Below are 25,484 nucleotides of genomic sequence, written 5' to 3' on the forward strand. Positions count from 1 at the left end.
CCTTTCTCTTGTGGCTGATCTAGCTTGCTGCTGCTTGATGTTCATCTGCCTACACTGTAATTCATTTCAAAACACTCCCCCTTGTTACAACAAAGGGCCTCCTTCCCCCTCCCCAGTCATCCTAGAAGTTATGACTGGAGCCTGCAACCTCCCGGCTAGTGCTTTCCTCTTTATGGCATTTGACTACTTTGGATGTGAACAGTATTTGAGCTTCGATTGTCTTGCTCCTGGGAAAATGTCAAGGTTAACACTGAGGGGACACAGACGCTGCAAGGTAATCTTCAGGGTGGAAACTTTTTTACAAGGCAGGAGGCAGGCCAGGAGCTCTGAGAAAGAGCTGTGGGAATTGATTCCAGCAGGTTAAGACCCTACCCTCATTAAGATCAACTGAACTTTAGCTCTTATCTGAGCTGGAGGAAAGAGCTTCAACTGCAGGGCCTCTTGTGTACAAAGCAAAAACCGTGGCAGTGGAGAACGTGGGTTTTATGCCTGTGTGGTCAGCGGCTTAGAAGTAATTTATGAATGAGTCAACGCTAACACAGACCCTCATCGGTGAACGCTGACCAGTGGGAGAGCCCTTACACAACTCACACATAACTGTCCTTTAGAAAGACTTCACACTTTGCTAACCAAAAAGTTAGCAAGAAGCTTCACAGGGCTTTCTCAGAGCCACAGAAATGGTTCCCGACGCACACAGTCAACTGGCTTATATCTCCTCTCCGTTCCTTTCCAGTGAGGAAGAGGAGGCTCGCAGACTTGACTGGGCCCATCATCCCCAAGGTCCGAAGTGGTGTCTAATGTGTGAAGGGGACGACCATGCCTTTGAACTGCACACGTTCTACTGATAATCTGTGCTCTGCAGTGGAAACCAGAAGGCAAAGTGCCGGCACAAAACCCTTTCGTGGTTCAGTTCTTTATGCACTAAGGTTTTTAGGTTAACTAGTGGTTGTAGTTGAAAATTTTATAAACTATGGTTAATGTGAAGTTTTCCTTTAGTCACAGAAGTTCAGTCTGGTTATTATTTAAAAACTAAGAAGACCCCAAACCAACAGATCTTACTGAAGACGTTCTAGCATGGGACTTAAGCCCGGGAGCCCAATTTCAGGGGCTCACTGCATGGTGTTTCAGGTGTGTTTAGAATGTGTAACGCACAAACAGCACGCTCTTCCACATGGTTGAAAAGCATTATAAAATACTTTATTATGAATTTGATCTTAGGCATTTAGTGAACAGATCATCGTTATTAATCCTCCTTTAAATTTTAAGAACCTCAAGATTAAAGTTGCCCAATTGATCAGTGGGTCAGGAAGCACAATGTTGCCCCCCATGAAAGAGCGATTGAAGGCCACAGAGCTCTGCCATGATTCAAAGAACGTGAGGTTCCTTTTGCTGGATATGAGGAAATGATTGAAAAGCCAGTGAAATTTCAAGTTGCAAAAGCCATCCTTTCTTCACCAATCCCAGGCAGCAAACATTTCCCTGAGTGTTCTTTAGGAACATCTGGGATTTATTTCCCATTTAATATTGGAATCAGAAATAATGTTTTCCTTACTCAGTGTCAACCTCAACGATGTGAAAACCTATGGCCAAATACTTGAAAACACCTTTCTGTATTGCACAGTGGGCCAATGGCTTCTGGGAGGCAAAACAATAGGGAAATTTCTAGTCCATTACGGCCATAGTTAAAGACTTCAACCATGTGTCACATCACCACTGATCTCGTCTGTCAATTAAGCCTCTGAAGGCCAATGGTGAAGAAAATCCAGATATTAAAGAATTAGGAAACCCTGGCCAAACCATCCCAAGACGATTATTCTGTAAATGTAATATTGGTGTTTCTGCCAGATCCCTTTTTCACATCATGTGCATCTCTTGGGACGCAGCAAAAATGTTAAGCCACAATGCCCTTGTGCCTTTTAATATACCACAGTGCCAGTTAAACTAGCATTTCTGTTGCTCGGGAGTTATTTTCATGAGTGATTCAGCAAATCTTATGACAAAGGACAGCCCAAATAGCTGACGAGCCCAGACTAAGCTGCAGAGCACCGAGCGGAGGCTATTGGCGAAAAAGGCAAAGTCTTGCACACTGAACTGTGATGATGTGGACGGTACAGGGTAACCAGAGGTGGAGCCAGGGCCTCACCGCTAAGGGAGAGTGTCTACTGAGGCGGCAGGTGGGCCCAGGAGTGGCACCATGCTGCAGGGATGGCCCTTCCCACTAGGCTTCTCCTTGAAACACAACTGCAGCTGTATTCTGCGTCACTGGAAACTGCGATATAAGATTAAATCTGTTGGTCTATGGATGGTTGCGTATGTATTTCTTGCGACTAGGGTGACAGGGACACGTGCCTGACATGTTGGCCAGAAGGCTGGGAAACTACCATGGCAAAGCAGAACGACCGCCCTCAAAATGTGTCTTCTGTCCCAAGGTGTTCATCTAAAAACTGCCCAAATGTCAGCGTCCTCGAACTAATTTGAATCTTCCAAAAAGAATACTTAAAGCTAAGCGTGTGGGTATTGGGGGGAGCACTCTCACAAAAACCAAATCAATAAAAAAATGAAGGTGAGCCACATCTTTAAGACCATCTGCTCCATCAGATGAGCTATTAGTTTAGACTAGGGAATGGCAATTTTTTTTCTATAAAGGGCCAGATGGCAAATATTGTCAGTCTTGCACACCACGAGGTCTCTCTTATAATTCTGCCATAGATCATGTGTAAATGAATGGGTGTGGCTACTGCAATAAAACTTTATTTACAAAAAAGCAGGAAGCAAGACAAATGCCATAGTCTGCAAATCCTGACTTAGCCTCTCAGGCTGCCAGAGAGGAGATGAGGTCAGAGGTGGTGGATGGTAGGTGACCTGAGTGGCCTGCTTCCAAGGAGTCCACCTCCAGGGCTATAGCTTTCACGCTTCTGCCACCAGGGTGGACAAGTCTGCTGACAAGCCCAATGACTACTACCAGCCTGCTGCATGGCACAGAGAGGGCATGACCTGGTCACCAGGCTCAAGGCTCTCTCCCCCAGCAGCTTTGGGATCCCACAACTCTTTTTTCTGTGCTCTGGCATCTTCTTTTTTTTTTTTTTTTTAATATGTATTTATTTTTGAGAGAGCGTGAATTGGGGAGGGGCAGAGAGAGAGGGAGACACAGAATCCGAAGCAGGCTCCAGGCTCTGAGCTGTCAGCACAGAGCCCAACACAGGGCTCAAACCCGAAAACCGCAAGATCATGGCCTAAGCCGAAGTCGGACGCTCAACTGAGCCACCCAGGCGCCCCTCTGTCATCTTCTGAGTCAGATGTTTCAGGTAAGCGGGCAGAACCCAACTCCCTCTTTCCTCCCCCCACTGAAGTTTAGGTGGCCAACATGGTACCCAGTTTATGATGCTGGCGTTCCCTGTTTCTCTGTTGCCGCAGCTTTGATGTTCTCCAGCGTATGGTCACTGTGAACCTAGCTCTGCGAAGGCCTAGGGAAATGCTGATGGTGCCACTCGCGTAAGCACGGCCCATCCTCACCAGTGCCAGGCCTTGGCTCTGAGCTGGTGGGGAGTCAGTCACACCTGCTGTGGCAGCTCACTGGGTATGCGTGGCCGTCGGGCTGTACACTCACATTCCTCTTTAAAGCTGCTCTGGGTGGGACTTGAAGCCAGCCCGCTCCCTTTGTCCTGACACGTGACACAACAGGCTGTGAATCCTTGTCGTTGGCAAGCAGGGCAGGTCAAGATGAGCTGGCGGCACTGGGGAGTCGAGCAGAGTTTATATTGGTCCCATGGGGCTCCACAATATGAACATTCTGGGGAAGAGAGAAAAGCCCTAGTTATAAACACACACATATACATGTGTATACATGTAGACAGGTGCTTCTCCAATTCCTAAATATAACTCTTAGCACATCAGCTAATATATCCTGTTGGGCCTGGGAAGGTTTTAGAAGTTTCCCGTCTTCTACCAAAAAATGCTTCTTCACCCCCACTTTTTTTTGGGGGGGGGGAAGGGGTAGGTTCACCTGGGAATTGTCTTCCTGATTCCAACATTCGGTGCCTCACTTTCTTCTTTTTCCCACTTAGAAAACATGTAATATTGTTTCTCTCTTTATTCCAAAGCTGGCCAACTACCCCATGGTTCAATGGTCTTTTTCTCTTTTTAGGTCATTCCCTTTATCGTGGGAAACAACACACATGAGTACAGATGATCCCACATCTATATTCAGCTTCCTCCCACCTCTATATCCACGGCCCTGCTCCCCAGGCCTGAGGTTCTGTTGCTGTTGCCAGTGGACACCTGACCACCTGATTCCTAAAACCCCCATTATCTATTTTCTCAGCCTGTTTTTCCCTGCTGACTTCCTGTTACCATGAACAACATCACCATTCTTCAAGTGTCCTTAACTAGTTTATCTAAGCCACCTTCGGGCCTTCTCTCTTGCCTTCACACTCACATGCAAGTACCCATCATACCCTGCCAATGTTTCCTCAGTAACATTCCTCAAATCCACTATTTCTACTTACTTATAATTTATACTCCATCTAGCTCCAAAACAGATCTCAAGTAGCTTTCAATAAGACACACAAATATAAAAGACTGTTAAAATTAATTAAAAGATCAAGAAGAAAGGGGAGAGGACAATCACACTCAAATCTTATTCATTATCTGAGTGGTAATTCACGATCACAGGAGTTCTAGCAAATTACGACAGTCACTAGGGTTGTCTGCCCATGACCTTTCCGGTTCAAAATAATGGCATCGGGGGGCACGAGCCATTTTTCTTAAGGATTATTTCCATCCTCCTTTTACTGACTGTCCTCATTGGGTACCACACATCGGTGAGGACTCAAAACTACAGTCAAACCACAGGCTTCCTGAGCTCACACCTTCCTGTGGCCACCCCTGCCTTGGCTGTGGGTTCAGCTCCTACCTCGGAATGCCCCACCCACCACTCAAAAGTACCTCACCTACCACATGTGTCTATAGACCATCTAAAATGGAGGTTCTTTAAATAAAATACATTACAAGGAAACGAATTATATAGAAATATAAAATATCAAAACATCTTCAAAAATCTGTATAGTAACATATTAACACATGAAATAAGACAGTGGGGGCCTAATACTTCCATTTTGAGACAATGACGAACATAAATGCTATTTGGGGATGTCTGCAGCCACTATAATATATGAAAATACTGTGGTTTCTGTTGATGACAGAGTCACTGGTGTATCTAATATTACTGATTTGTTGCTTACATTACAGTCAAAGTGCTACGTGTAGTGCGGGGTTGCAAAAATAAAGATATAATTATTTTCCCATCCAAATTCACAGAACCCCTAAATTTTATATCTCATCTCCTGGTGAAGACCCTTGATTCAGCCTATTGGTTCAACCCCCAGCATGCAGGCAAAGCAAGTGGCACCACCCCTAATGTAAAGGACTTGCCTAACCAGTAAACAGGAAGTCAAGAGGGCAGTACAGGCCTCCTGATTCCTGGTCCAGGGTTCAGTCTGCTCCACTACTGCATCTCCAACTCTAATGGGAAATGGTCATACTACATTACTTCTTCTCCGTATTTTCTTCTTCACGTAACCAGTACTGGCCTGCCTTCCAGAATGCTTCATACAGAGTATGCCTGACCATAAATTTAGGTTCCAGGCTGTGCCAACCTACCTGACACTATATCACTGTTGTAGGATAAGGCATAACGCTCATCAAAAACAAACAACTTCCCTTTGTAGAAACCATCAGGAAACTCCTCCAGGTACTTGTGGATGCCACCCTTGAGCTGGAACACTTCCTTGCATACTCCCTATGTGAGGAAAAACAAGAAGAAATTTGAGGAGACAGAGACGAGTAAGAAGCTCCACAGGAGACTGGCAGGTGATGACAGCAGTCAGGGCCTTCCACTAGATCCTGGGAAGCCCGGCTATTTTTGCTGTCCCCTAAATATAGAAGGACACCTGTCGGGACATGTAATGTGAATTTGCTCTTCTCAGGATCAAGCATAAGGATTAGGAAAAGGGAGATGTTCACTAATCTTTCCCTTTTGTACCTGATGAGTGTCTAAGACTGTTAAGTGCTTTCCACATCTTGAGATTTAAGAACTTCAGATCTTGTACTTACTAACTCTATTCTGGAACCATACAAGGGAAAAATAAATCCCTGGCTGGCTGAGGGTGACAGAGGGAATGAAGGTGGGGAGTGGAAGGCTCACTACATGCTGTTGGTAGAACCTTCTTCATCTCCACACCTGCAGTGACTCCAAGGGTGTTAACTCACCTTGGCTTTGAGGTAGGCTGAACCCCGCTCACAACGGATACCCCCAGTGCAATACATCAGCACCTTCTTCTCTCTGAAAAGTTCTAGATTTTTGTCAATGTAGCTAGGGAAGTAACTGAATTTCCTGATGTCTGGGGCTAAACAGCCCTGGAATCGCCCCTACAACATAGGAGAAGCAGAAGGAAAATTATCAGAAAAACATACCTGGTAAGAACAAAGGTTCTTTCTGTGTCAGCCCCACTCAGAGCCCCCCTTTGGAAGGCACCACTTACTAGCTGCTGTTTCTCATCCTACACTCTGACCTTTCAACTTCAAGATCTGGAACTCAGAAATAAGCCTGGTGGGCTATTGGTCACCTTACCAGAGTCCTCAGAAAACTGCAAAGGCTGCCCAAAGCAAACTATAGGATCCTTGACCTATATCAAGGGTAGGTACATGGGAGCCAAAAAGTACATTATGTGCCAAGATGTCTTTTAATTCCTACTTTCTTAGACTTTCGCACCAGATCCTGAGTTCAAAGGCTGGGGTTTTCTCTGAAGCTTCTAGCAGTCAGGGGAGATCTATGTGACTTGGGCACAGGCAGGCATAAACAGCAGCACCTCGGGAAACATGCCATGATGTGGGTAGGGGAAGGCCTACCATTTCACTGAACTCAATTCTGGTTTTACTTACTATTTTGCTTTCATAGAAGTTTCTGCAGTCCAGGAGGATAGTATCACTTTGTTCTTTATTTGTCTGAGACAAAAACTTTTCTACTTCTTTATGAAATTCACCTGGAGATAAATGGACTCCTAAAACCAAACCAAAAATCTACTTAAGACAAAAACAAAACTCAAAACCCAATCACAATTGGCCCACCCTGATAACTCACATGTTATTCCGTTTCCTTCCACCCAAACCTTTATTCATAATTGCAATTATATCTCAAAATAACACTACTTGATGACCATAATGAAACAGTTTAGTAACTCCAGATATCCTCCTTTTTCTTCCTCCAAAGATAAGTGGTATGGAGACCTGGAGGTTTAGAAATGATTAGTCAAAGAATTTTCCATTCTCTTGGTCTAACCCAGTGATAAAAGCCAGACAGTGGGGATCTAAATTGCTAAGTGGGTTTGCTGGTCCATTATACGGCCAATGTTCTATTTTCACTGTATGTGGAGGAGCCTGGGCATGTATGTGCCTGACTATAGGCTTTTGACTATAACAAAGGTGAGCCCAAGTTCAAGGCTAAGAATCTTGACAGGCAGCTACGAGTATACATTTGTGGAATAAAGTGGGCTATTCTTCAAAAATACAAAAGGGTAAGAAGAATGTGTGTAAGTCTGTGTGCATGAGGAAAAGAGAGGGTGGGAAGGGCTGACAGCAGCAGTGACACAAGAAAGCAGGGCAGGAGACAGAAAAGGAGGGAAGAGCTAAAGCATGCAGGAGAGAAAGGAGATGAAGAAAATAAGTAAAATCCAAGGAGACTAAAAAGAGAGAACCTCGGTCTGGTGGGGCCCTCTGCCTTCTTGACTCTGCAGAACAGAAATATTCCCGTATCTTAGGGGGTCCAGACGTCCCCTGATTGTGAGGGACTTTGGGGGAATTTGGCAGCACGGACTAACCACACCTTACAGACAGGGACTCTGGGGATGGCAGTCACCACACCTGGTGGACCCTGATGGCACCAAGGGAGCCTCATTCTGTTTAAGGGTGAACCCCAACAACCACCCGAAACTGCTAAGTACTCAGGTGGGGCTAGAGGCCCCCAGGCATGGCCAAGGAATCTGGATTCCTACCTGCCGAACCTATGGCTATGAGAATGTAATGAAGCCAGAATTGATTTTTTATTATCAAGTGATTACAGGTCACCAAAACGGGGGTGAAAGGGAGCTTCACAACTGTGATGAGAAGCACGGAAATCTGCTGCGACTTCTACGACTTCGACTTCTACTTACTCCCTGCTGCTGCTCTACTGGCCGTGCGAAGGCCTGACTGGCCAGGGACTCCGATGGACATGTTTAAACGAGATGCCTCCAAACAGCATGGCCCAAAAGAAAGCAGCACAGCACTGCCTGGAGCCGGAGCCCACTCTCCCCTAACCTCCCAACAACGTCCTGTAGCACCAAGAAAGAGCTCCTTACTCATCCCACTAAGGTAGGGACATGGTGCACACATGGCCCTTTTGGGCCCTTCTCTCTTCATGCATGAGTCTCTTTCCCTCATGCTGTATCCTACTCCTATTTCCCTCTGACTTAACCCTTAGCATTCTTTTAAATACCTCCATATTAGAAAGCGAATGCAGACAACCAGACCTTTGTGCTTCCTGATGAAACAGGACAATGCTACCTGGCAGGCAGTCTTGGGGGAAAAAAAGGAAAGAAAGAAAAAAGGAAATCAAATCTGAATCTGACCAAGTCTCTAGATCTGAGGCATGTAACAGAGTAGCCACTAGCCACGTGGGGATATCGGGGCCTTGAAAGGTAGCCTGAGATGTGCTATAATAAGAGTGACATAGATCTAGGATTTCAAGTACTTAGTAAGCAAAAAAAGGTAAAAGATCTATCTCATTAGTGATTTTTTACATTCATTACACATTGAAGTATTTTGGCTACACTGCATTAAAGCCTATTTATTAAAATGAATTTCACTTGTTTCCTTTTACTTTTAAAATGTGGTGACTAAAAAAAAACACCATAAAATTACCTATGTGCTTCACATTAGTTCTATCAGACAGCACTGTTGTAACTATCAATCTATAGGAAAATAGAGGACAGAGGAGATACAGTCAGCTTTAGCCAGATGGTGGGAAACTACAGACAAAATGACCTGGTTCCTTCAAAAAAACAAACTGCATGGGGAAAAGAAACAAAGATGGGGGCAAATGTGCAAGCTAAAAGAGACTTAAAGGGACATAGGGATCCACCACAATGAGTGGACCTTACTTGAATCTTAACAGAAACGAACTTGAAAAATTATGCGATCACCACAGGTACAATTTCTTCAAATACACCAACATGCAATTCTGGAAAACAGCAAGCCCCTTTTCTTTGCTGGTCTAGCCAATTTTAAGAACTAGCCAGATATTTGATAATATTAAGGAATTACTATAAAAAAGGTTTTATTTAGATGTAATAATGGTTTTACAGTTATTTATTTAAAAAAATTTTATCTTTTAGAGGTCTCTACTGAAATATTTGTAAATGAAATGACATTGGGATTCCCTTCAAAATAATCCAGGATGGGACAAGGGGGCAGGGTATAGAAGAAAGTTGGCAATGAATCAGTAATTGCTGAAGCTGTATGACAGGTACACGGGAGTTCACTATACTATTTTCTCTACTTTTTTTTAATGTTCGATCATTTTCATAGTAAAAAGCAAAACAAAAACAAAAACCCACCAAATAAATGTCTTTCAACCATCTATGGTAACAATAGGGAGGAAGGGGAAGAGAACATTCTAGAGCACCTGCAAACCAACTGCTTTGGATTTGAAAGCTACTTGCTTCCTGAAGCAGAAAGCCTGTTATTCAGTTGATGAACTATTTACAAATAATAATTACACTCTTCCCAGATTGCTATCTTTGGAAAGAGAAAATAAGTTCTTGCCAAACCGTCATCAAGAAGAATAAGACGGGGCATTCTAATGGGTGTGTCTTCAATTACCATAGCACCAAAGAGAAGACCAGTTTAAGCACTGGATGACCCACACGCTAGCTACCCTACAGCTGTTTTGTTTTTTTTTTTAAGCATAATTAATATACAGTGTCATATTAACTTCAGGTATACAATATAGTGATTCAACAATTCGATACATTTCTCAGTGCTCATCAAGATAAGTGTACTCTTAATCCCCTTTATCTATTTCATCCATCTCCTGCCCACCTTCCCTCTGGCAAGCACCAATTTGCTATCTAAGACTCTGTTTTTTGTCTCTTTTTTCTTCGTTTTGTTTCTTACATTCCATACCCCCAAAGCCATTTTAAAGAGTGGATTGCTGATCAGAGTGTCTAATTTCCACATGTGTTTCTATATTAAGTTTTGTCCCTGTGAAGAAGAACAAAATTTTTCTTCTAAAAGCAAGCATACCAGGCTTCTTGTAGGAGATCTTATTGGGACTGATCCCCATGGGCACAATTTCTTCAAATACACCAACACGCAATTCTGGAAAACAGCAAGCCCCTCCTTTGCTGGTCTAGCCAATAAGAAACAAAACAGAATACAGTCTTACTCTCCCATCTCCAGATATAAGCCAAGTGCCAAATACAAGAATTATATCTGTTTTGTAATAATAGCTGAAGTCTTAAGAAACTTCAAAGTAAGAATTAATGTTTTAACGGGAAGGGAATTGAGGGCTTAAAATGTTTCAGATAATTCACCTCTAATAAATATTTATTGCATACCTTCCATGAACAGAAATGTTAAATTGCAAAGGTGTTTCTATGGCTATAAGCATTTAACTATAAAACCAAAATACTTTCAGCATGTAAGATTACATCCTAGCTTTTGCTCTGGAGGAGCGACCCCTCTCCTACCATCACCAGCACTAACACTAGTAAGGTAGTCCCCACCACCTTTATCACCTACTGTGACAAAGCATAAGGTCACTCAAAGGAGCTCAGGTCGCTCAAACAAAGGAGCTCAGCCATGAGAGCAACAGCTTTGTCCCCCATGTGGTATGAAGTACTGATCTTGTAATTCCAGGTTGACTAAAAAGTAGTGATGCCCTGAAACAGCCAGGTGGTCCCTCAAGCGAGCAAACACATCTACGTTTTAGAGTTAGACCGTGCAAACTGTAATGTCCTTATTCGATAAGAAAGGAGATTAAGGGCATTCACTTGCCCCAGATCACATGGCGACTACCCAAAGAAGTGGAATGAGCATGCTCCTTTGACTGCACCGCCTCGCAACCTAATGGGGAAAAAGGCTGCTGACTTCTCCACACTGATCTCCACTTCAGAGCCTAGAGAGGGAAGAGGCACTGAGGCAGAAGCAAATGGCTCAAAATCCATTTTATTTTCAATTTCTCTTACCTTAAAATCATCCTTACACATATAATCCTTAAACAATGGGCAGGAAAGCATGGCTTCCACATAGAGTCTGGTGGCCAGTTTGCTTCCACCAACTGTCCCATTGATTCCTTCTGTAGCAATTCGAACCTGGGACACAAGACGGTGAGAGAAAGGGAATGCAGCCTGTTCTTAGCTTAGTTTAAATCTTCCCGGGGCAGAATAGGCTTGTGTGTGTCAGTGAGTTTAAGGGGAAAAGCAGAGACACAACAAAAGTGTTACCACACAAAGATACTTGTAGTTTTCTAAAATGGCACTGCCCACAGTTTAGATGAGGTACTCAATAGATGTGCGCTGAAGAAGAGAATGCAATGAGTGAAACTTCTGGAAAGCCCCATTTGCTACAAAGCCCCAGTTGTCCAACGCCCAAAGAAATAAATTTTGAGCTTAACCTAAATCCAGGTCAGAAGATCTAAGATCAAGACTCATCTTTGCCACTTACTTGCTTTGTGGCCCTGAGAAAATTAACTTACTTCTCTGGACCTCAATTTCTTCATCTTCATAAAAAGGAGGTAAGAGAGAAGCAACAATGAAGACAACTGCTGAGGAGATATTTCCCAAGTCCAAAAACAGAGCACGGCTGAGAGCTAGGAGGGCATGTGAGTACACCCCTGCACACTGCTGCAAACCCACCCAGTGGAACACAAGGTCCACAAGGGGTGTGTGTGTTTTGTCCACTGCTGCATCGCCGGTGCTTAGAACAGTGCCTGCCGAGTAGGTACTCAATTCACATTTGTTGAACAAATGGATGCGTATCCATATCTGAAGCTTTTTGGCTTCTCAAACACTGTATTCTCTTTAAAATGCTTCGCTGGTTAGGGGACATTCGAACCTGGATTCAGGCCCCTGCCTTAAGAGGCAATGCTCTGGGGACGCTGCCAAGTTAATTGTCTTGGAACTACAAAACCCTTCGGATGAGTTTAAGGATGCATCATCTTTAGAAGGAGCTGAGCTCTCTGGAGAAAAGCGCTAGAGAGAACGTAGACCACTCTGGTATCATGGTACTCTACGGAGAGAGAGGTCATTTAATTCAAGGTCCTAGATTGTTACTACCATTTAGAGAACAATGATACCTACCAATGCATGAGAATTTGAAAAATTTACAAGGCTGCCCTTTTTCAGGCCCCAGAGGAAATACCGTCACCTCCCTCGATCCACTTCTTTAGGGCATGTATATAAATGGGATTCATTTCATAAGCCAATGCCAACTCACTAGTAGTGGCTAGCCAGAGTTCCATGATGAGCACTCTGGATCCTTGACAAAGAGAATTACAATCCGCTAAAACCTGCTCTGGGCATGGGAGAGGAAAGCAGAAAGAATATGCCATCTCTGCTGTATAGACCACTATCCCCACAATCAAATTATACTTTTTCAAGGGTCTACATAGAAAATAGAGCTGAACCAGTGGAAGTGTCACGAAATTTACTCTAAAACTATTTCTGACCATGGCAGATAAAGTACATACTTCTACATAACTGTCTTTAGGGTAGACTAGTAGATTCTTTCCTATTTTCTTTTAATCTCAAAACCCAAATAAAAGACAAGGACACCTAATCCCTGTAAAGCTGGGGCAGAGCAATCTGTTGAGCAATCCAAACTCACGCACTAGACTTTCAATCCCTAAGGCTCCAGAAAAACCTGTGAAGTAGCTCCTTGGTGAGGAAAGCCTTATATCTCAGGAATGGAGAGCAACAGTTAGTATTTATTGAGCACCTACTATGATATAGGAGCTTTATAAGCCTGAAAGGTACATACCATAACTCCCATTTGACAGAAAAGGAGACAGCAGCTCAGAGAAATCAAGTAACTTGCCCAAAGACACAGAGTCAGCAGGTGGTAGATTTGAGATTCAAACCAGATATTTGTTCCAAATCATGTAATTTTTCCCTTCCAAAGCCTCCATTGTGTCCCTTCAAATTTCTTGAGGCAGTAAGGAGTTTATAGCAATAGGAATCAGAAGCTTCTTTCTCGAATTTTCAACTTGTCTTCTTTCCCTACCTAAATGGTAATACTCTGCCAAATCTCCCAAAAGCAGAAAACTACCTCAGTAAACTGGGCACGTATCATTGAAGCCTAAAGATTTTAGACTCAGAGCCAGGCAGGTGCTGCCACCTTGTGGATAGGGACCCTCACTGCTAGTTCACTTCAGGCTGGGCCAAGAGTAAAAATCTGCCCCCCAAACAAGGAAAGAGATTGACTTCATATTTTGTACATTCAGGTTCACTGTGAGAACATCCATCTCCCAAGGTGTTCTCAAAGAGAGGTGATAATAAGTGTATTCATTCCACAAATATTTACTAAAGATTTTACTATGCGCCAGGAACTGTGCTAGGAATTAGGGATCTAGCAGTTAAAAAAGATTTCTTGCCCTCTTTGAGTTTACAGACTAAGGGCAATCACAGATATTAAGATAAAAATTACAAACTGACAAATGCTATGAAAAATAACTACAAGATGCTATGTGAGGGTGTACTGGGAAAAATGAATTTAGATTGAAGGTCGAGAAAAGTCTCTTTGAGGAACTATCATTGAAACTGAGAACTGAACATTGAGTAAAAATTTTGCAAGAGAAACTGGGTGTGGAAGAGTCCCTTGAAGACAGTTTGCCGGGAAAAAGGCCCAAAGATGCAAAAAACCTTTGTGGGCTCCAGAAAAACCTGAAAGACCATGTCACTGGAGTATAAGGAGTGAAGAATGACATCAGATAGGCAGAAAAGTTAGGAAGGGGCTAAATCATGCAGGAACCTAAGGGTATATCAAGGATTTGGGTTTTACTCGAAAAGCACTAGACGGCCACTGAGAGATTTTGAGGAGAGCACAGCCATGTTTTATTTACTTTTTAAGACGATGCAGGCTGCAGTGTGGAGAATGGATTAAATGGCAGGCAAGGACAGAAGAACAAGAGTAGATTAAAGGCTACCTCGGGGTGCTTGGGTGGCTCAGCCGGTTAAGGGTCAGACTCTTGATTTAGGCTCAGGTCATAATCTCATGGTTTGTGAGATGAAGCCCCAAGGGGTGGGCTCTGTGTTGACAATGCAGAGCCTGCTTGAGATTCTCTCTCTCCCTGTCTCTCTGCCCCTCCCTTGCTGATGCTTTCTTTCTCTTTCTCTCTCTCTCTCCCCCCCCCCCGCCCCCGCTCAAAATAAACTAAATAAACATTTTTTTAAAAATTAAAATTAAAAAAAGCTCCTGAAATGGATAAGAGAGGGTGGGGCATGGTCTAAGGTGGTCGAAGGGAGGACAGAAACGAATGGACACAAGGGATATTTTAGAGGTAGAAATGGCAGGATGTGACAATGAACTGAATGAGGTAAAGGAAGCTTTTGGCACCATCTGTTAGAAAACATCAGTGTGGAAAATATCAATGATCAAACAACTGCCTGGGGACTTAAAACGTGTGGGAAAGATTAGGCTTACGATTGTACAATGTCATAACCTGAGGGGATCTCAGAGGGAATTTTAGTTCATTTCCTTTTGAGTTTTAAAAACACATTATCTGTTGGGGAACCTGGGTGGCTCGGTCAGTTGAGCCTCTGACTCAGCTCACGATTCGTGAGTTCAAGCCCCACATTGGGCTCATTCCTGTTGGCATAGAGCCTGCTTCAGATCTTCTGTCCCCCTCTCTCTCTGCTCCTTCCCTGCTTGCACTTTTCCTCTCAAAAATAAATACATCTTCAAAAAATATGTAAAATAATATATTATCTGTCTCTGTCTCTAGTTTTATCTATATACGTGTGTATGTGCATGCACGTATATGTATATGCATATATAAGTCTACGTCTGTATATGCGTGTATACATGTAATCATAAAGAATGTTTCAGAAAATAACAAAAACCATCCACAATCTTATCACGCAGACATAATCATGATTAACATCTGGGTATCTATTACCTTCCATCTTTATATACAAACACTTGTGGTTCTACTACAAATATATATTCATTTCTTTATTCAACGCTCCCCAAATATTTACTGTAATGCTATGCACCAAGCCCTGTTCTAGCACTAAGAATACATCAATTAAGACAAAGTTCCTATCCTCATGAAGCTTTTATTTAGGGAGACAGATTGTAACAAATTAAACAAGGATTATACTTTCAGACAATAACAAATTCTTTGAAATTCTCTGAGCAGAAGGTGACAGAAAGTGACAAGGTTTAGAGAGAGGACTACTTTGGATCAGAGTTCTGAGGAGGTTAAGATGTGTGCAGAGATCTGCAGTGGGGAATGAGCCAAGTGACGATCTAGCGGGAAAGCATCCTAGAGGGAAGGGAGCAGCAAATGTCAATACCACAAAATGGTAAAAGACCCTGGCATGTTCTAGAAAAATCAAGAAGGAACTTGGAATCATACCTATATGTATAGTTCTATGAAATTTTTTTCCAGCTAACATATCAAGAACATTTCCTAATGCCAGGGGTCAGCAAATTGTATCTGCTTCTGCATACGGTTTTATCGGAACACAGCCAATTCACATCTTGTACCTATTGTTTAAGGTTGTTTTCATGTTACAGTAGCATGCTTGAGTAGGTGTTGTTTGTTCATTGGTTTGTTTGTTTAGAAAACACATATAGACTTAAAGATCAACAAATTCAATTTTAGGCACTTCTTGAGTACAGACTATAGGAATTTTCTGGCAAGGAATGGCCTATCTAGCAGGAAAGATCATAAAGATTTAAACTTTAGTTCTTAAACAATATACAATGGCTAGACAACTGAAAAGAAATATTGCATAATTAATCCAACTGTATCCTGTTATAATTTCGTCACAATTCCACACACAGTTTTAGGGTTTAATAGAAGCAAGAGTGAGTAGGTTTTGGGCAAAGCCTAAAATACTTACTATTTTGCTTCGTAAGGAAAAGTCTGCTGATTCTTAGTCTACACCATTAAACAGTCATAAAATGCCACGTTAATAACTGTTTAGCGGTCTACTTAAAAGCCTAGCAGGATTTCGCAGAACCTAACAGGGAATCCTTTTTGTCGTGAGCATAACCTCTGTAGTGCAAACTGGAGACAAGAGGAGTCCCGTGAAGGGTGCGGTGTTACCTTGCCTGTGAGGCGCAGGTGCTGGCACAGAGCCGTCTGCCAGGCACAGACCCAGGGGGGATCCCCCAGGTCACAGTAGCAGTAATAAAGTAGAACCTCTCCTTCATCACTGCCCTGGCCCCTAGAAGAAGAAAACCACAGGGAGAAGACTTGAGTCACTGGCATAAGGCAGCCACAATTCACAAAGTAGGCCCAGGCAGTATCAGAGGGCAGGCCGCGATGGACCAACTTGTGCCGAACTTTCTCCTACTGTTGTTGGCCTGAGAGAAGCGGCAACTCCGGTCAGTATTTGCTCTGAAGAAAATGTTATCTGCACCCAACTTACTTTACAAAAAGTAAGTTTACTTTGATTTCCTCATTTAGTCATCATACTCATGAGACAGGAATCAATAACCCATTTTACAGAAATTTCTGGCTTATCCTGTAAGACAGGGTCATATCTGTTTTTGAATCTCTCATTGTACAAAAAGGTTTCACTTCCATTTTTTCATGTAATCTTCTTAACCATGAGAAGGACTGTTATTATCCCCACTTTACAGCTGAGTAAACCAAGGCCTATTCCTTCCAGGTGAGAAAGTGACAGAGTGACAGTCAAGACTTGAACAGTCTTCTGACACTAGAATCCATATTCTTCCTACTGCATTGTGCTGTCTCCTACTAACTAGGCATGGGAGCTGGGTGGGTCTCCTATCATCTCTGAGACTGACTTCCTCATCTCTAAAACCGGAGAAGTGAAGTAAACTGCATTTCCCAAAGTGTGCTTGAAGCTGTTCTATGAAATCACATTTTGGAGAAAACCTTGCAGACAACATCTCTCTGAGAATCTCAGGAAAGCCCCTTATCTACTGAAGGCTCTGAAACGTCCTGCAATAAAAAACATTTTAACCTAGTGCTTCCCAAACCTATCTGTCTTTAGCACCTCTTTCCAACACCTGTTAGCATCCTTCAGAGCTGGTGTTGCATAGAACAGATTCCAGAGAATGCTATGGTAGATGGTAATTGAGGTCCCATCCAGCTCTGGAATCTGACACCCTCATCAATACCCTCATCATACTGCAGGGCCTACTCTCTTCTGAAACCTTGTCTATTTTAGAGCCTGTTTTCCTTCCTCTAAACTACTGTAACAAATTATCTGCACCACATAATTTAACTGATAATTAAGTAGCCTGTCTCATCCTCTGCTAAATGTTTCATGTATCCTTTTTTTTTGTTTCTCCCCCTAGAGAGCAAATTCCTTGAGGCACAGGGCCATACAGAAGCAAAGAGGCCATTATTTGTATGCTTGTATGCCATTTTATAGTTCAGCTATTACCATCATTTTGTATAATTCATATAGCAACACTGTGAGGTAAACAGGGCAGGCACCGAGATTACTATTTTAGAGGTGACGACATATAAAGAATTTTAGTGACTAGCTCAACTCTGAGCCCAAGTTCAATTCTCTTTCTCCTTTTCTTGATAAACAAGAGGTATGTGGCACTGAATAGTAATGATAAAAGTATATTAAATTTGGACATTTTCTATTCACCAAATAGTTCAGGAATTGCTTAAAATCAGAAATTTGTCCTCCAGAATTCTGTAATATAATTTTGTGAGTTTTGCAAAGGTAGGATCTAAACTTCTAATCCTGTGCCCCAGTTCTAAAAGTTAACATTCTTTCTGGGGCGCGCCTGGGGAGCTCAGTTGGTTGAGCATCTGACCAGTTCAGGTCATGATCTCACAGTCTGTGAGTTCAAGCCCCGTGTCGGGCTCTGTGCTGACAGCTCAAACCTGGAGCCTGCTTCACATTCTGTGTCTCCCTCTCTCTCTGCCCTGCCCCACTCGCACTCTGTCTCTTTCTCTCTGTCTCTCTCTCAAAAATAAATAAACATTAAAAAAAAATTTCTTTTTAAGTTAACATCCTTTCTAAAACATGATCAACTGAGAAAACCATATTTGGTAACAAAATATGCTTTGTAAGCTCTGATACTCAAGGTAGAGGAATCATTAACATTTCTGAGCCTTCCAACTTCTCTCTGAAAATACTAATACAATTTTCTGTTCATCACCTCTCCTTCGAAAAGGTAAGATGTATCCTTCCATGAAACCTAGTGAATGCTGCCAGCTACATGGGTATATATCACTGCTTCCATAATACAGAGTATGTGGCTATCAGCCTGGCTTAGACCCATAGAGAAATCCTGTGCCTTAAGGATCTTGCCATTTTAGTAGATAGGTAGTGGTATCTCATTGTGGCTGGAAAAACTGGTAAAATTAAACCAAAAGTACAGAATGGAATTCTTACCTTATCAGCTCATCAGGGCTAAAGCAGCTTACATCAGGGAGCCAAGCGGACACTTCCCTGTTACAGGTCAAGTACCCTTTTAGAGGGTTCCTATCATCTGCAGGCTTAAGGCTCTTTGAGGTGTTCAGTGTCACAGCCAGCTGCTTTAACACGGAAGCAGTCTGGCGGCAGATCTCATCAGCATGTTGTGTTGCCACATGTCTATGGATGCCGATCCGGTCTTTGAACAGCTGTTGACAACATTTCCACCATTTTTCTTTACATTCAAAAGGATGTGCAGGAACTTCTTTGGTTTTGACAAAAAGGGCAAATGCCTGCAATTACATTGCAAATATTCCACGATTAACCTTAGGTGTAAGGCTGGCAGAAGTCTCAGTGAATCCCTGACGTCATCCGTCCACATGGGTTTCTAGGTGTATGTCCCAGGTTTTTTTAGAAGAACTTCTTGATAGAGTTAGTTTTACTTTAAATTTATGCCTCTATCTAAAATTTGCTAGGGACTATTCTTAAAGGAAGAACCTGAATTTCAGATGAATATTAGTACAACATTACAAACAACATTATCAGTCATATCTAAAAAGAAAACGGTCAAGGCAATTATGGAATGTATTTACTATAGAATATCGAGCAGGTAGTTTTAAGTTATATGAGAAAATATTTATGATATAATGTTAAGTGAAAAACAATGGAAAAAATTTGCTTATACAATATAACCTCAACATTTAAAAATTACACTGAAAAAGATTGGAAAGAAATGTTCCAAAATGTTTTGATTTTTTGGAAAATAATTTTGTTGTTTTTATAAAAAATTATTTATATTTATTAAGACTATTAAACAGAAAACTATGGGCATGCCATAATTCTCTTAACCAATTCCTAACTAATGGACATTTGTTTCCAAACTTTGCAATTAGGGCAAGTGGGTGATGCAAATAAGCAATGCTGAGTAAGCATTCCATGCATACATTTTTACACCTCTTTAAACATCTAATTTAAATAAATATCTAAAATAAAACAGAGCCCGGCACGAGGCTCAAATCCATGGACGGTGAGATTATGACCTGAGCCGAAGTTGGATGCTTAACCGACTAAGCCACCCAGGCACCCCACGTATTTACATCTATTGCCTATTTTTCTACTGTGGCATGGATTTTCTGTTTTGTAAGCAGTTTTAGTGACCTTTTATTGATCATAGTTATCACAAATCTGTTTCCTAGCTTGTCATTTGTTCTTTAGTTCTGTGGTATTTTTGATGTACAAATAGAGGCTAAATGGGATCTATGATTATCAGCCTCTCAACAACTGTTCCCTCCTAGTCTAATGGGAAGGGAGATACTTATGTGTGTGTGCGTGTGTGCAATGCATTTGGAGACTACTGTAAAGCATCCAAAAACAAGCACTCTGAACATCGATAACAGACACGAAGCGCCACTGTGGGGCCATCCTCTAGCTGTACACAACTGTATCTGGACTGTCTCAGACCGAAGTACCAGGAAGGGTAGCCTGAAATTACACCGCAGGGCATTTTTAGCCTCTTTTGCAGTGAATCCTTCCAGATAGGCAAACAAAAAAAACAAAAGAGATAGCACGTATGTCAACATATGTGCTTCTTTGTATTAAACTTTGATTTTCAAATCCTATCTGGTCTTTTAAGGCCTTGTGAACAAGGCATTGAGGACCCATCTGCAGTTAGAGCCCCTGTGGGATCTGTTCAAGAGGGAGAGTCAGGCCAGAGCCAGGATGGCAGCTCAGAGGTGGGTGAAGCCTACAGGAAGGCAGGCCCTGGGAGGCCCAGCTTGGCAGGGTGGGTATACTGATTCCATACAGAAGAATATGCAACTAAGGAAATACATTGGGACTAATCAGAGCCAAGTTTCTCACCAAACCTCCTCAAATAGGGAAGTTATAAATATGGGAAAGGGAGAGTTAAGAAAAACTCTTGTGATGCTTGAATGAAAGTGAAGTGCTGGTATGAGCTCATGGTGTAATATTGGGATGGTAGTAAATATAGAAGTATAGGTATAGGTATAGCGCATAAACATAATAGACGTTTATGCACTCATCTACATATTTTCCTAGCTTCATACACCAGAGGTCCTGGGAGAAGTAACATTTAGTAGCAATGAGTTTGCTGAGCCTCCAGGTAGTGATTTTTCATTAGAAGCAACCAGAGCTCCTTGAAGAAATGTCTGGTTCCAGGGATGGGGCAGGGAAAATACAAGATGAGTCTGGAACATCTTGTTGAGTCAGAAAGTAAGAAAATGCTCAAAGAATGATGGGAGCAAGTCAAAAGGACATAGATACTAGCTTAAAAGGGCCCCCAGCCAGATCTGAGATGATCTGGGCATCACAATAAATCATGACACAGTGGACTATCACCCAACAAATAAAATGTAAACCTACAGTCCACATGGATACAAACAAATTGGGAGAAAAGAAGGCTCTTCCTTACAGCAAAATGCCAAGTAGTAAATCTAGAAGGAATGAAGCAATTAGAAAATCACCCTTTAGCACCCATCACAGTAACAATTGACTAAGCAAAGAAACACCAATGAATCTAAAATTAGGAGATGACAGTTGGATAAGGAATAGCATAGGTACACAGTCTCAAAGTATTCCCCCTCCCCCCTCAAATACTGACTTCTTAAAAGGGAAAAAAGAATAATTTTATAACAGAGAAATCTGACAGTCACTCCCTTAATCAAGTAACCAAAGTTAACACCACCAGTAATGGGACAAATTGCCATTGTGAACCACCTGATAGACTGTCATCAGATAAACACAGCATTTCTTGTGGGATGGTTTTGTTAATAAAAGCACTAACCTGAATCTAATCATAAGGAAACATGAGTGAAGATCAAATAAAGAGATATTCTACAAAATAACTCATGTAATCTTTAAAAATGTCATGGTCACGATTTCAGGGGAAAAATGAGAAAGTGTTCCAGAATGAAGAATATATAAGATGTGACAGCTCAATGCAACAGCCTGGAATGGATCTATAAAGCCATTTGGAACAACTGATGAAACATGAATGGAGCTTGTGTGCAAAGGGGATATGAGGGTCCTCTGTACAATTCTTTCCTCTAAGTCTGAAATTTTTGTAAGATAATATTTGAAAAAACCTTTCTGTACCCTTTGGGTTTCATTTTCAAGGACATCCATGTGAGATGAGAACAGAGGGGTGACGGATGAGAAGTTATAAGTAGGGACATCTATTCTTCATTGACATGAAGCCAACAAAAGCTAACTGTGGAAGGAAGAAGGACAGCAGACTGGAGGTAAGAAAACTAAGTCTCAGTTGCATGTCCTCTGGTCGTTTTCCTTCCTCTGACCTTCAGCAGGTTTGAGTCAATGATCTCTGAAAAAAGGATAAATGGCATAGAAGAGCAGCATATCAATATCACCTCCCATTATAATCCAATCCCAACTGTCCTTAGTAAGCTTGCATCCATCCTGGGCTGCTGTGTCCCTTCTCCTAACCAAAAGAACTCAGCCAGCTAGATCAGATCAGGAGTCTTAGATGGCAGCTGCCATCTGCCTGTCTGTTCTCCGTTTGACAAGGTCTCCTGGGATCCTGGGATCCTTCCCCTAACTCTAGGTGGGAAAAGGAATTCAGCCCATCTTTCTAGAATCTGTCCTCAAGTACTCAGCCCTAAGTGTTCCACAACCACACCTTACCTATGATTCTTCTTCGCCTGGCACTGACTTAAGATCACTAATTAATGACCCTAACTATACCTTGCCTTGAGCATGGCAGCAGCCTTGAGTCTCACTAGTCCTCTGTTCCCTGGAGGACAGCCTTGATGAGCTATTAATAGATGCATCTGAACTAACTATACATATGTGATCCTGAAGCATAAACGGCAATGCGGCAATCTTACCTTTTTCTTGGCAAATGAGTATTTCTTTTTCGTACTGACATCCAACTCGGCTTTAAGACTGCTACTGGGATTGATAAGCCTTGTGTCTTTTAAATCTAACTCTGAAAATCTTAAAACACAGGCCTCCAGGTCCTCTTCTTGGTCGGGTGAAGTAAAAGAAGGCATCTGGTTTGGTTGCAGTAGTGGGACAGATTCCTTTCAGTTAACTATCTCCTAGGAAGCAAGGGAAAAATGACAATTTCGGTCGTTGGTTACTACTTGGAGTAAACTTGAAGCTACTCAATCAATCAGGCAAATGAGCATGGGCCCAGCAACCCAAGCCATCCATCCATTCACTCACTTATTCAATAAATATTTATTTAGGACCTACTCTATGCCAGGCACTGTTCTAGACAATAGAAATAGAGCAGTGAAAGAAATGGAAAAAGTCTCTGCTTTCTTGGAGTTTACATTCCAGTAGGGAGAGACAGAAAGTCAACAAACGATTAAATTTAAAAAGTCAGATAGGAGGGGCCTCTAGGTGGCTCAGTCAGTTAAGCATCTGACTCTTGATTCTGGCTCAAGTCATGATCTCAGGGTTATAAGATGGAGCCCCACGTCCGGCTCTGTGCTGAGCATGGAGCCTGCTTAAGAGTCTCTCTCTCCCTCTTCTTCTGCCTCTCCCCACTACCCCCCTTAAAAAAACAGATAGGAAAACGGTCACGAAAACAAAAACCAGGGTAAGGAATTAGGAGTGATGGAGGGGCTCTTTAAAACAAAGACTAGGTAAAGTCTTTCTGAGGCAGTAGCATTTGAGCAGAAACCTAAATTAGGGGGCAAGCCCCGCAAACATTTAAGGTACATTATACCCGAAAAGCACCAGCTACAACCAAAATCAACCAAACTGTGTACTAGACTTCAATTACAAACATTTTGTCCTTTTATATCCTTTAATTTTAGAGCTGTCCAAATTCCATTCCTTAGAAGAAATAACAACCAAGAAAGCCCCATTTTAATAAACAGAAGAAATATAAAATATAAAAATCACTCCTGTGGCCAAATCTTGTCAAAATGGACATACTACCAACTACCAGTCAAGCCACCATAATTTCTTCCTTTCTTTTTAAATTTTGTTAAAGTTTACTTTTTGAGAGAGAGAGAGAGAGAGAGAGCACAAGCAGTGAGGGAGACACAGAATCCGAAGCAGGCTCCAGGCTCTGAGCTGTCAGCATAGAGGCCCACACAGGGCTTGAACTCACGAACTGTGAGATCATGACTTGAGCTGAAGTCCAACGCTTAATCTACTGAGCCACCCAGGCGCCCCAAGCCACTGTCATTTCTTGACCGAATTATTGCAGTAGCCTAACTGCCCACCTCCCCAGTAAGGTAACTAAACAGCAGTCCAAAGGCTTCTCAACATACTCTAATAAAGTCCAAAATCCATCCAAAGCCCCTCTCACCACCTCTCATCTCATCTACTACAATCCCTTTGATCACTCCTCTGATTGCACTATGTTTGTTCATTACAAAATGGATCCCCAGCACCAAGAAAACAAGGGTTTTCCTTTGTTCACCTCTGCATCATTGGCATGTAGAACACTGCCTGGCATATAGGAGATGCTAAATGTCAACAAACACAATTTATTCGTTGAACGAAATAAAACAGTGATTGGGTAGCCAGGGAAGGCTTCACTCAGGACTTGATGTTTGAGCTAAGACATAAATCACAAGGATCATCCATGCAGATTTAGAAGCAGAGTCTTCAGGCAAAGGAAATAGTATAAATTCCTAAAGTGGAAACAAGCTTACCTTATTAGAGAAACAGGAAGAAAGAATGGATGGAGTATAGTGATGAGAGAGCACAATGCTTTGGGTCAGAGTATAGAGTTTGCAATGCAAAGTAACTGGAGAATTGTAAACAAAGGAGTAACGTGGTCTGATTCAGGATTTGTCTTCAAAGTAGAGGTGGCAAGGTTTACAGATAGACTGTTACGCAGGAAATGAAGGAAAAGAAGGACCCAAGAATGACTCTTACCTACATTTTTGAATTAAGTAGATGGATGGTGCCATTCACTGAAATGGTTAAGACTGACAGAGGAATGGATTAGGACAGAAGAGTCAAACAAGGCAATCAGATGAGTAGGTGCGGCGCTCATCGGAGACGTCAGGGCAGGGGACGTTCACATACACGTATATGGGTACCCAATAACCAATGAAAAAATTACTAGAGCAATCACCCGTTCCTTCCCAAACAACAACCGAGAAGGGCGAGGGGTAAGATGACCGCCCGAGGGTAACCCGGCGGCACTAGGTTCCGGCTCAGGCGGGTCTTCCACTCCCACGGACCGCAAGCGCGGCGCCGCCCCCCGCCCCCAGCCCGGCCCCACCCCGCGCGCCGGGCCAGGCCGATCGCTCCGCCCAGCTTTCCCCGACGAGGCAAAGGCCCGGAAGTGGGGGTAAAAAGAGCACTCACCCGCCAGTCCTGGTTCTTTCTTATATCTTCATCGAATCTGCTCCGCCTAGTAATCGTCACTGAGCACCGTCCCAAGAACCTCCACCAGCCCCCTCCTGGAGTTTACGAAGGAAGGCACACTGGAGACCTGCCCTCGCCCCGGAAGTCTTCGAGGCTGTTAGCGAAAGGGCCGCCGGGAAGACTCTGCGAGGCCCCAGGGAGGGTCTGAAGTTAAGGCGGGGATTCCAGGGTGTTTTGTGGACCGGCCGCCGCTAGGCTTGGCTTGCGGCCGGCGGCCTCAGGCTGGCTAAAAAGGCGGTGCTTTCCGCGTGGCCCCGGAAGGACTTAGAGCGAAAGGCGGGAGAAGGAAGCCGCCGAGAGGCGGAGGAAGCCCGAGGGGGCGGTTGCGTGTAGACCGGACGCCCTCGGCCTAGTGAGCTCCCAGACACCGGCTCTCTCGCACCTGAGCCCGTCAGGCCCACTCCGCAGCCTCCCCTGCCTGCGCTTCCGGGACCC

The 25,484-nt window shown here is 42.9% G+C and overlaps 2 protein-coding genes across 8 annotated transcripts in view; one reads left to right on the forward strand and one right to left on the reverse strand.

Annotated features, from left to right (window-relative positions):
- Nucleotides 1-2,303, forward strand: part of TMOD1 (tropomodulin 1) — an 87,590-nt gene extending 85,287 nt beyond the window's left edge. For both annotated transcript variants that reach the window (XM_043567465.1, XM_043567466.1), the window contains exon 10: nt 734-2,303. In XM_043567465.1, the coding sequence (XP_043423400.1) occupies nt 734-798 (65 nt within the window). In that variant the 3' untranslated portion in view covers nt 799-2,303. The remainder of the gene's footprint in view (nt 1-733) is intronic.
- Nucleotides 1,176-25,096, reverse strand: TSTD2 (thiosulfate sulfurtransferase like domain containing 2). Of its 6 annotated transcripts, none has more exons than XM_043567461.1 (10): nt 24,990-25,096; nt 22,538-22,750; nt 18,654-18,967; nt 16,370-16,490; nt 11,283-11,408; nt 10,339-10,444; nt 6,940-7,058; nt 6,268-6,426; nt 5,659-5,797; nt 1,176-3,790 (listed from the first exon to the last, which is right to left on the reverse strand). In XM_043567461.1, exons 2-10 carry the CDS (start codon nt 22,700-22,702, stop codon nt 3,552-3,554), a joined length of 1,488 nt encoding a protein of 495 aa, XP_043423396.1. In that variant the 5' UTR covers nt 22,703-22,750; nt 24,990-25,096; the 3' UTR covers nt 1,176-3,551. The 6 variants fall into 6 exon arrangements, with proteins under 6 accessions (XP_043423396.1, XP_043423394.1, XP_043423393.1 ...); XM_043567459.1 differs by lacking the exon at nt 24,990-25,096 and adding an exon at nt 24,556-24,860; XM_043567458.1 differs by lacking the exon at nt 24,990-25,096 and adding an exon at nt 24,552-24,860.
- Between the last annotated feature and the right edge of the window lie 388 nt (nt 25,097-25,484).

Source organism: Prionailurus bengalensis, chromosome D4 (assembly GCF_016509475.1).
Source record: "Prionailurus bengalensis isolate Pbe53 chromosome D4, Fcat_Pben_1.1_paternal_pri, whole genome shotgun sequence".
Lineage (NCBI taxonomy): Eukaryota > Metazoa > Chordata > Mammalia > Carnivora > Felidae > Prionailurus > Prionailurus bengalensis.